At 41.9% G+C, this 12,498-nt stretch overlaps 1 protein-coding gene across 1 annotated transcript in view; it reads right to left on the bottom strand.

Annotated features, from left to right (window-relative positions):
• Positions 1-4,063: 4,063 nt before the first annotated feature.
• Positions 4,064-12,498, bottom strand: part of PLXNA1 (plexin A1) — a gene marked incomplete in the record, with an annotated part of 497,669 nt that continues 489,234 nt past the window's right edge. Inside the window, 1 exon segment of the mRNA XM_077451741.1 lies at positions 4,064-11,769. Coding sequence (XP_077307867.1) covers positions 11,674-11,769 — 96 coding nt within the window.

Below are 12,498 nucleotides of genomic sequence, written 5' to 3'. Positions count from 1 at the left end.
GTCATTTATGCCATGCCAGCTGGAGCCAGAAATGGTGGTGTGCAATAATGGCACTAACCTCCCGTCTGCCCTTAGACAGGGAAAGTTGACACATGTGTCATGCATGGCACATGTCCTCAATTTGGTGGTGCAGCTTTTCTTAAACGGGTATCCAAGGTTTGAAGATCTGCTAAAGCAGGCAAGAAGAGTCTGTAGCCATTTCAGGCAGTCATACACAGCCATACATGGTGCCAGTTGGCTGAAATTCAGAGGGAATTCCACCTGCCCATAAACTGCCTGATTTGTGACATGCCTACCAGGTGGAACTCAACTTTGGCAATGCTGGAGCAGCTGCACATGCTGCAGAGGGTCGTCAATGAGTACTTGTGTTAGTATGGCACCATGACAGGCTCAGGCCAGCTTTTTTTTTTTTTTCCCCCATGCCAATGGCTGCTGATAAAGGAATGCATGCAATGTACTGTCACCATTTGAGGAGACGAAAAGGATGGTGAACCGTGACAAATCCCTTTTGTGTTCTTTCTGGAGCAGACTCTGCATGGCATTATGGACAGGACACTTGTGGCAGAGCAGCGGGATAAATAGGACTTCCTTTCTTCTCAAGGCCCACTTTATGCAGACACTATTCTTGTGATGCCACAGAACACACAAGAGTAGGAGGAATCTGGCAGTTTTGGATTGATTGAAGCAGAGGAAGGCATATGTCAAGCCTTAAGAGATGGGTTTTCTGTCTCTAGAAACCTTGGGAGTAGTACGCTGTGAGGAGGCAGTTCCAGATACTGTAATCCTCTGACTTCTCGTCCCTCTGTAAACTTGCGGCGCATGGGTTCCTCATTCTTCAAAGCCTGCAAAAGGACCCAAGAATTTGTGGCATCACAGAGAAGTATAACTATTATTTGGCAACCCTCCTTGACCACCCTTACAATGGGGAAAGTCTCAGAGCTCATCTCGTCCTCACAGAGGGAGCAGAGGATTAAATATCTTGAAGACAACTTAAAGAGGAGTTTATGTAATGCCTTTCCAGACTCTGCTAGGTTACAGTCTCATGGAAAGGCTAATTTTTGGGGCTTCTGTTGGGCAAGAGAGAAGCAGTGGTGAAGGGGCCCCCTCAGTGATGCATTTCAAATTTTTCTGTTTTTAGTCCTTGGTGCCCCGGGCTGTCGGCTTCCCCAACCCATCAGCAGCGTATGCCTCATATGGTGGGAGATTATCTAGGGGTGAAAACAGACATGGAGAGCTTTCCAGTTAATGATTCGCTGGGTTATGAGAATAGACCACTGACCAGATCATGCCCAGTATGCAATTGAGCTGCTGGGCTGCACTGCATCCAGCATGCTTTCTGAATGGGCATTCAGTGCTGCTGGAGGTTATGTGGCCGATTAAAAGAGCACCTATAAAGCCCCTGCTGCCGATTAAGTGTTTTCTGGAATATCTGCAAGACATGCTACACTTCCTAGCTTTGTGGGTCTTAATTTTATCTGGAAGAAAAATGTTGTTATAGGGTTCATGGGCACAATTAACACCGAAGGACCAATTTTTTGGCACCCGTTTGACAAGTGCATAGCATTTAAATTTTTTACAGCAAGGCCAATTCTTGCTTTCATAAAGAGTACCTCTAAAGCTCAAGTTTTCTGCACCTGTTAATCCAAAGTCTGCAAAACAGACAGCAGAACTTATCCTAAAAAAAAAAATCTCTAATCTTTTTCCGAGTGCACTAATTTGAGGCCTTGTCATACAGACTGGTTCTCCAAGCCATTGTTTATAAAAGAAAGCAAGCTTGCAGGGGAAAATGTAATTTATTTTTTTTGCCTTTTTTAAATGTCATTTTTGCTGCAGTAGGTGCTATACATGGTAAAGATGTGCCACTTTACACTTAGACTAAGGCCCCCAGAAGCTATATTTTAAAGGAGTTCTTCATTTTTATTGTTTCACTTTAAGCATCAGTAAATCACTGCTCATTTAAAAATTATGTTTTTTTTTTTTTTTTTAGAAACTTTTATACTTTGTATGCATAATTACTTGCATCTAAGCCCTCAAAATGGGTACTTTTGATTTTTCCAGTTGGGCTCCCATAGACTTCAATGGGGTTCCTTATTTGGCGCCAAACTTTGTGATGTTCGAGAATTCTGTCACAAAGCGAACTGGGGGGAGTTCGGCCCATCTCTAATGCTGAGTAATTCTAAACCTTGAAGAGGAGCGACATCTAGGCACAGCTCCAGATTAAAGCAGAGTATTGCAACCTATGGGTTTTTTAACATAAAAAGAAAAAAAAAAACTGGTTTAAAAAAGAAAACTTGTGAGTGCACATAAAGCTTCCACCTTGTCTTACTGTATGTTTATTCCGGGTGGTAACATCAACTAACATTTCATAACAACCCACATATTCCTCTCATCGTTGTACTAAAAAAAGTTATATACACTTTAAAAGGTAAAGCAATCAACGTTAAAGTTCTGGAGAGAGTAGGAAATCATTAGAGATGAACTCTGGGGAAAACAAAAGATTTAACTTAAAGTGATTGTTTTTTTTTTTTTCTATAAAAATAAGACTTTACAAACAAGCATGCTATAGGTCTCCTCATATCGGGTCCCTCTTTGCTTGGCCCCTTCCTTCTGTCAAGTGCCCCCACAGCAAGTAGCTTGCTATGGGGGTACCTAAGCCGAGTCATAGCTCCGTGTGTCCATTCAGATACGGACCTCAGACCCGGCCCCCTCTCTCCCCTGATTGGCTTGCCGACTGTGACCACCAATGGCACAGCTGCTGTGTCTCAGCCAATCGGGGGGGGGGAACCTCAGATGTCTGAGACATTCGTGGACATCGCTGGACAGATAGGGACCTCAGCTAAGTATTAGAGGGGCTGCTGCACACAGAAGACTTTTTATCTTAATGCATAGAATGTATTGGGAAAAAAAAAAAAAAAAGGTTAATATAATTTAACATTTTTAATATTTCACTTTACCACTTCCCGCCTGGCCTATAGCAGAACGAGGGCCGGTCGGTGGTTCTGTTATTCTGACTGGGCATCATATGATGTCTGGCAGGATATGCCAGCGCATGCCTGTGCCAATCGTTGGTGCTGTGTGCCAGTCTGACACACCGCATCTCCGATCATGGTAAGCAGCCCCTAATGGAGGCTCCTTACCACGTGATCAGCTGTGACTGATCCCAACGTGAACCAGGATGTGCTGGGAAAACGGCTTTCCTCGGTTTTGAGCTGAAAGGGAGAGATGATCAGCAACTTTGCCCGTTAGAGAGGGGTCTGCGCTGATAATCAGCACATTAATTATCAGCGTAGCCCCCCTTGAGAGGTGCCTACAACAAATGGCAATCAGTACCGCCATTAATTGGTGTCCATCAGTTAAAAAATGTCAGTCTTTTAGTTTGTTTAGCAAAAAATAAAAACCCCTTCGTTGATCAAATACCACCAAAAGAAAGCTCTATTTGTGTGTAGAGAATGATAAAGATTTGGTTTGGGTACAGTGTTGCATGACTGCACAATTGATCAAAGTGTGACAGTGGTGAAAATTGTCCTGGGCAGGAAGGGGCGAAAGTGCCTGGTATTGAAGTGGTTAAGCATTAATAAAACCACAGCTCCCCACCAAACAGAACTTTTGAAAGATTTTTCTTATTTTTAGCTTTTGTAGATGTTCCCCAGGGCACCGGCCAGTCCTTCACGCCACTTGTTTGATAATCGTATGTCTACGAATTGATTTGTTACTGTGTGCATTGCGGTGCGCTACAATGCGCACACGTTAGCAAGGTGCCATAAGGAGGACAAGCATTTTGGAGTCTTGTGGGAATTGCACAGACGTGAACGGGGCTAAAGGTTGCAAATTGACACTTCAAGTGGAAAAGGTTGCAGCCCCCACCCCTGTCTTCCCAACAGAGAATACTTACCCTATCAATGGAGATCTCCCTCCATCGCCATGTACTTAGGATGGCTAAACATGCAGATATGGTAAAACAGACCTTTATGCTATTTGCATTCCTATTTTTATTTTTTGCCACTTTGGAGAGCAGTCTCCCTCTATCAGAAAACCACACACACGAAAAATAGACACCAGCTGGTTTTATTTAGCAAAAATGTTTAATCTCTTTTGTGATGCGAGGATTTTATTTACAAGTACTAAATCTGAGCAACATTAAAATAGTAAGATATTTACAGGGGATGGCTCAGCAGGGAGAGTTTTTGTTTGTTCGATTTTTTATTTTTTTTGCCAGACTGAATTCAGCTACTGATCCTATTGGCTGCAGCAATGGAGGGGTTAATTGGACAAGTATGCTAGATAGAGACTGACTGGAGCTGAAGAGCAATATAAATGGTCTGAACAGAACTGTGGGGGTTCAACAATAGGAAAGCCTCTATATAAAAAAAAAATAATAATAATAATTTAAAACCCAACTCCAGGTAAAACCTATTCAGTTGTAGTTAGACTGAGGAAGAATTAGGAGCTCCTCTTTCAGGGTTTTCTGGATGCCTGTGACCCTTATGGGGGTCATTTCCTGTCCCTGTGACACCAGAAGGGCAAAAGGTGTTACTGGGATAGGACACAGCAGTAACACAATCTGATGTCCTGGTGCTTCAGCACTGCAATAAAAAAAAAAAAAAAAAAAAAGTTTTTTGTTACTAACCGTAAAATTATTTCTCTGAGGTCATGGACAGACACAGCTCTACAGAATCTTGACTTTAGGGTTATATTGCCACCTATGGTCAAACTTAGAAGAGCTGTGTCTGTCAATGAACGTAAAAGAAAATAGGATTTTTTTTTTTGTTACCGTAAAATCCCCATTTTCTTTTATTGATGACACGGCTCTTCTAAACTTGACTGTAGGCGGCAATATAACCCTAAAGTCAAAACTTGATTGTAGGCAACGATATAACCCTAAGGTCAAGATTCTGTAGAGCTGTGTCTGTCAATGAACTCAGAGAAATGAATTTTATGGTAACAAAAAAAAAAAATTCCTTTCTCTGAGCTCATTGACGGACATAGCTCTACAGAATCTTGACCTTAGGGTTATATCGCTGCCTACAGTCAAGTTTAGAAGTGTCCATCAATGAATGCAAGAGAAAATTTGATTTTTTTGGTACCGTAAAATCCCTTTTTCTGAGCTTGTTGATGGACACAGCTCCTCTGAATCTTTACCACAGGTGGCGATTAACACGCTATGTTTTAAGATTTTGTAGAGCTATGTCCACCAATGAACATAAGAGAAAAATGCTTGTGTTGTGGCATCCTATGCCAGTGGTGGTGGGGGGGTTTGTCCTATACAGTCACCACAACAGGAAGCGTGAGGAAATCTACCCAATGGATACAATAAAAAGAGGTTGTTGCTCTTACCCACTCTATCTACAGTTTTGGAATGTTTTAGCTGGAGCTGGACTTGAAGCCCATAATTACTGGAGAAGTCGGTACAAACACTGCAAGACTGTTAGGCAGGCCAAAAACCAAAGCCCATAGGTTCTACTGCAAATTGGTGAAAAACTTAAAGCCAAGAAAGACCAATATTCAAGGAGGGGAGAGATTTACTAAAACTGGTACACTCCTCTGGTGCAGCTGTGCATGGTGCCAATCCGCTCCTAACTTTAGCTTCTTCAATTAAGCTTTGACAATAAAACCTGGAAGCTGATTGGTTTCTATGCAGAGCTGAACTTCTATACCAATTTACACTTCTGCATCATGGTAATGCACATATAATTTTGAATGGTAAAGCAATGCATTAAAGGGGGGGGGGGGGGGGGGTCATATCCAGGCCGGAGTGCATAGGGAGCCCAATGGGCTGTCACAATGCAAACCATGACATAGAACATGTCAATGTACCACAAAGACGTAAATGGGTCCTCCGTGTCCCACAGCTGATATTTTGGGAAGACGCGGGTTCCTCTTATCCAGGTGACAACCTCCAATGGTCTTATATGAGGTCCATGTCACCTGCTGCGGCTGTCATGTGTATCCATTTCACCCTAGTTTACTACCCCACCTGATATTTGGTGCAAACAATAAACATCAGCTTTTATAAAAAAAATTATATTAAAGCGAGGGAAGTAGAAACTGTCCTGGTTGATAGAAATAGTGCTAAAGTCCTTTGGGTGAATTGCAATGTTATTGTACACTTCTCTTGCCTATATTTAGGTTGTGTCTAGAAACAGGTGCCTTAGAAAGTGTGGCTTGTTGCAGTTATCTCCTTACAAAGTATCAATTACAATTTATTTGTTATCTTCTTACAAATTGGATTGTCTTGTTTGTGCAGTTCTTAGAACCCCTTTCCATCAGTGGCTGCCCGTACATATTGGGCGCAAGCCCTTAATATACATGCAGGGTGCTGGATGCATGGATTTCAATGTTTTTTTTTTTTTTAAGCACATGATTAGAGCCTGAGGCTCTAATTGGCTTAAAAAAAAAGGGTGTGCTCGGGGGGGGGGGGGGGGCAGAGCACTGCGCACTGAGCCTACCCAGTTGTTTGACATTAGTGAATTAATATTCGCTAATGTCTTTCTGTTTCTCCTCCCGGCCAATCAGGAAGCAGGTCCTAAGACCCGATTGGCCTGGAGGAGAAGCAGCAATCAGAGGGGGTATGTGCCAAGCGAGCCAGCAACCGGCGAAAAAGGGGGGGGTGTAGATGTCTCAGGTCTGTTTGCCAAGCCCCCACTGCTTTCCATAAGGTACTTCTATGTGTCTATGGGCAAAGGCCATTATTATTTGCTAATAACTCACGTTTACCAGTACTAGTCACGGCTTTTTGCCTGATCACTGAAATTCAGGATATCATACATGTAGAATATAACCTTCAATTTGCACAGGTGAAAGTTTTCATTTTTCTTCTCAACCATCTTAAAGTCTGGCAGGGTTGTTGTGCAACTAAACAATGATTTTACCTAACAAATATTTTAAGCCAGCCATAGACGATTTGAATCTTAGCCGTTCAGCAGGGACCGGCCGCAATTCAAATCATGTAAGTCAAGGTTGACTGTACCTTCAATTGACTTGTGTACAATCAGCATGTCAGATTTTTAGGATGCGATTTACTGCCAGTGGCTACAGCTGCTAGTAATAATCACCGTTCTTCTGGCAGCGATGGCTCCCCTCACCCCACCGGCAGAGATTTCCCTCATCAACAATGATTTTATTCCTTGCAACCCATGGTTGCAGGAAAGAAAATTGTATCATCTAGGACCTGCCCTAATCAGTTACCTGCAAATCCATTTTAGCTGAAGGGTGAAGTCATGTTAACTTGCATTCACCCCAAGAGACAATAAGGGTAGAGCCAGAAAATATTGAGCAAAACTCATTAAATGGTCAATGTAGAAAGAGAACTATAGAGATAAAGGGATTCCATTTGATATTCCTAACCTCCCTTTAAGCAGATTGCTCCCTTGTCAACAAAGAGCGGAAAGTTTCTCCTGTGTATCCAGTAAACAGATCCACGAAGAAGCCAACCTACATGCTCCGGCTAGGGATTTATTACATTTAAAAGATGCATAAAAGCTTCTGAACGTTTGATGTTTGTTTCCTTCTAATCGACCCATATATCAGACAGGCAGAGAACTGTCTGCAGACAGCCCAGCCATCCTCTTGACTGAGGATGGATGGGGCTTGTTCTACGGGAGAGTACAGACAACTTAAAAAGACAATTTTGAGTAGCAAATCTACCCATTCATAAAGACAAAACATCACTGAGTACAGCGGAGGGCCTGGTTTTACCCGAACAGGAAGGAAGAAAGTGGTAAAAAACCTGGGGAAATGCACATGGGTAGGGGAATTATCAGTAGCATTGAGATCCCAAAATATAATTTATCAGAATGGTTTCTCTTAGGAACCTGCGCACCTTCTCATTCTGCTTTTGGAGAAAGTGGATAGGCAAGAAAGGGGGGAGAATGGTCTTCTGTCAATCACTTACAACAGCCTCTCTCAACCTTTTTAACACAGAGGAACCTTTGAAATAGTTCTCCAGTCTCGAGGAACCCCTGCTAAAAATTAGTAATCTACAACTCATGATACATTAGTGTGATGGTCAGTGGGAAGAATTACCTCCTTACAGATAGCTAAAAAGATCAATGTGTCGGTGGGAATTTATCCAAGAGGCAGAAATGGCCCAATGCTGAAGGAACCCCTAGCAATCTCTGGAGGAACCCTAGGGTTTCATGGAACCCTGGTTGAGAATCACTGACCTACAAGGACCTGAAGTGCCCGTTAGGGTTATGTAGACTATTTAACGCCAAAGATCTTCCTTCAGGCTGTTTACCTTAAAATAGGTGCAAGTTGACCCGTTACAATGTATCCATATTGTACAAGGTTGACATAGCCACCAGAAAGGGATTTTCAAAAAATTACACCATGGAAGCAATGGTCACCTGGGGCCTAGTGCCAGCAGACACCTGTTTCTAGGGACCGCTAACCATTTGGCAGCTGCTTTTGTGACCCCATTACTTTACTCCAGACTGCAACAAGGTTTGCTGGCACAAGCAGTACCAAAGAAAAAAAGGGAAACTGTATACTGGCTATTTTGTATTCTCAGCCATCAAAACACAGTCTAGTATGGTTAGCGGACAGGGGACCAGCATAGCATCACCTTGATAAGAAAGATTAAAAGGGAAAGAGAAATGGAAGCAGCTGATAATTATGATATTGTCCAAAGCTGTGATTGTAAAAATATGTTATTGCTTAACGGAGTTATCCAAACTCCGGCCACCTCTTGAGGTAGTAGGGTAAAAAAAAAAGCGGCTTTCATTAAAATTTTTTTTTATTCTGTAAAATATATTGAGTTGAAAATAGCAGAGTACTTTTAAGTGGGAAAGTTCCATGAATATTTAACAGTACATTCTCTGTTCTAGGGGGACTACATCTTTGTCTAACCTCATTTTTTATTTTAAAGCACCATCCTATAAATGGCTACTTCATAAGTTAAATTGGGATTACGGAACAAAATGCCTGTCTATGTTTGAATCTAGAATCATAGCACCACATTAAAATATTAGAGTCGAAGGTAAGATTTAATTCCAAACATTAATTGGGTATACCCACCCTGGAATCAAACCTTGGCTTGGACTCCACTATTGTTGGGTATACCCAGTTGATGTTTGGGATAAAGCCTTGGCTTGGACTCCACTATTGTTGGGTATACCCAGTTGATGTTTGGGATAAAGCCTTGGCTTGGACTCCACTATTGTTGGGTATACCCAGTTGATGTTTGGGATAAAGCCTTGGCTTGGACTCCACTATTGTTGGGTATACCCAGTTGATGTTTGGGATAAAGCCTTGGCTTGGACTCCACTATTGTTGGGTATACCCAGTTGATGTTTGGGATAAAGCCTTGGCTTGGACTCCACTATTGTTGGGTATACCCAGTTGATGTTTGGGATAAAGCCTTGGCTTGGACTCCACTATTGTTGGGTATACCCAGTTGATGTTTGGGATAAAGCCTTGGCTTGGACTCCACTATTGTTGGGTATACCCAGTTGATGTTTGGGATAAAGCCTTGGCTTGGACTCCACTATTGTTGGGTATACCCAGTTGATGTTTGGGATAAAGCCTTGGCTTGGACTCCACTATTGTTGGGTATACCCAGTTGATGTTTGGGATAAAGCCTTGGCTTGGACTCCACTATTGTTGGGTATACCCAGTTGATGTTTGGGATAAAGCCTTGGCTTGGACTCCACTATTGTTGGGTATACCCAGTTGATGTTTGGGATAAAGCCTTAGCTTGGACTCCACTATTGTTGGATATACCCAGTTGATGTTTGGGAAAAAGCCTTAGCTTGGACTCCACTATTGTTGGGTATACCCAAACATCAACTGGGTATACCCAACAATAGGGGAGGTCAAGATAAGGTTTTTTTTTCCCAGTTCGATGTTTGGACTCTAATCAAGAATCACTTTGAACAAACTATTGTCTTCATATCCTGAGTTACTGTGATGGTTCCTTGGCTCACTCATCACTTTCATTATCCTGATGCCCCATGGGGACATCATCATCAAAACAATATGCATTTTGAGTAACAAAGTGTCACTCACTATTTTGTTAAGGTTCTAGTGCCATCAATCTACTACAAATGCTTGCCTAAGCAGGGTAGAGAGAAAGAATTGCCAATTTCTAAATGGGATAGTAGCTTGGCTTTCTATGACTTAAATGCTTTCTTAGCCACCAGAGTCCTATTCTATTGGGTGGGTGAGTGACTCAAAATAAGGACATTATGAATTAGACATATTCTTTCAACATTTTACAATCCTGTATATGTAATTAATCAGAAATAAACAGTCTTTATTGATCTGCAGTGGTTTGCCGACTCCTCCCATTGATTAGACAAATGTCGCGGACAGGTAGAGAACATAGCCTGCCCATGCAAGGTATAGTTGGAATACTCAAAAGCAGCTCTGGCATTTAACCTCGTCCTGTCAATATTACATTAAAAAAAAAATTTCAGGGGTGTTCCAAATATTTACTACAACCCATCATATGCAACAGTACAAGATCCGCAGTGCTCAATAAATTACCAGGAGGTTAACTAAACCAAGTGACACTTTGGTACCCTGTATCATTCATTTGTAACTTCTGTCCACAGATTCTATAGTTTAATGCCCACATGGTTGTCTACGGCAGCAAAGCATTCTGGGACTCGCTTCGCTAGCCAATCTGTATTATTTACATTCGCTTAACAGGTGCCGTGAATCTGCATGTGCTTCCGGTAGCCTTAATAGATTTTTTTTTTTTTTTCTCTTTAAATCTGAAACATAGCCAACAATAATTGTAACATAAAACTCACAATTCATTCCAAAGTAACAGACGGGGTTTAGTAAGAAAACTTGAAATGCGTTATATACTCTCTCCATCTCTGAGCACAGGACCCCCCTCAAAACTGGACGGTGGTTTGATCCTTTTCATTCCAACAACTTGCAAAGCTCGATTTTTCCATAAATTCATTTTTTTTTTTGCATTTTTATTCACTAAAACATTGAAATGAAACATGGCACATAATATAGTCTAGAAAAATATGAAAGGTTCTGGAATAATTTTGTCCTTCTCGCTGGGAAATCCATGGGACACGCTTGAAGCTTTTCTTCCGTCTTCCAGAACGCCCTTAAACCATTTTAAAGATCTTTCTCTCCTCGATTGCTTTTTTATTTATTTTTTTATTTCTGTAAAAACCCCGAAATTTCAATAAATTGTGCAAATATAGCAGTTTAACACTAGGTGGCAAAAAGCCAAAGAGAGAGAGAGGTTGTTCTTTTTTTTTGGAGGGCGTAGCGGCTGCCTGTCTATGCAGGGGAGGGAGGAGGTGGGCAAAAGTTTCTTCAGCCTTCTAGAAGGTCGTACAAAGTCCAGTCCTTCCATCTTCATCTGTTTACTCCGCCATGAGCACCGGCTTCCCCTTTGAACAGGCAGCTGACGTGGTCTTAAATCTATATATTTTTTTTTTGTACTGAACTTTAAGGGGTCCGTAAAACTGTTTATAAAGGATTCTATGTCATTCTTTGAAATGTTCTCTAAATTATTTTATGTACATGTAAGCTTTTTTTTTCTTCTTTTTTTAATTTTTTTTTTTTGTTCATGTGTTTCAAGATAGTTCCAGAACAGTTCTGCAGTCTGTCAAGGCCACATGCGTTGGGAGTGTGGTCAAGTTTTAGCGGTCCCTCGTTTCACTCAGTTACCACCAAGACCCTGGAGTGCGGCCATAATGGACTTCAACTGCTCTGCGACATTGTGTCGATAACTTGTTCCAATTTACTTCGTAGCCGCTGCCTCCTTGCTTGTTCGTCTTTTTCCAGCGCAGTTAATATCTGAAACAGAAATATGAGAACCAATGTGAATTTAGCATAAAAGTTCCTTTAAAAAAAAAAAAAAAAAAAAAAAAAATTGGTGATTTTTTTTTTTGGGGGAGTAGTTATTTAACAAAAATCCATACCTCTAAACCCAGCGGTACACAGCACTGGATAAACATTGGGTTTAGGCAAGTATAAGTGGGACTAAGGGGGAGGGAGGAATCTGCTCACAGAAGGCTTAGTATACATTAAAGCAGTCGTAAACCCCGCTTTGTTATTTTTACCTACAGGTTAGCCTATAAGAAGGCTTACCTGCAGGTAAAATGCAGCACTGGTCACTCACGGCGGCAGAGCTTGCGATCCCGGAAGAAAGGATCGGGTGGATATGTCAGCCCTCTTAGTGGTGACTGGACACCGCTGAGAGGGATTTGTTTAACCCTAGGCACATTATGCCATTGACTTGCAGGTTTTTTTTTTTTTGTTTTGTTTTTCTCAGCAGTTTACAACCACTTTAAAGAGGAGGGCCAGTTTAAAAAAAAAAAAAATTTAAAGTCAGCAGCTGCAAACACTGTAGCTGCTGACTTTTAATAAGCACACTTACCTGTCCAGGGCGCCCGCGATGTTGGCCGCCCGAGGCTGACCCGTCCCTCGGGTCCCGGCGCCGCCATTTTGGCTAAGGGAAACAGGCAGTGGAGCCTTGCAGCTTCACTGCCCGTTTCCTACTGCGCATGCGCGAGTCGCGCAGCG

The sequence above is a fragment of the Lithobates pipiens genome, unplaced genomic scaffold (assembly GCF_037356315.1).
Source record: "Lithobates pipiens isolate NorthernLeopardFrog02 unplaced genomic scaffold, aLitPip1_a1.2 Scaffold_23, whole genome shotgun sequence".
Classification (NCBI taxonomy): domain Eukaryota; kingdom Metazoa; phylum Chordata; class Amphibia; order Anura; family Ranidae; genus Lithobates; species Lithobates pipiens.
This window is presented reverse-complemented; position numbering and strand designations above follow the sequence as displayed.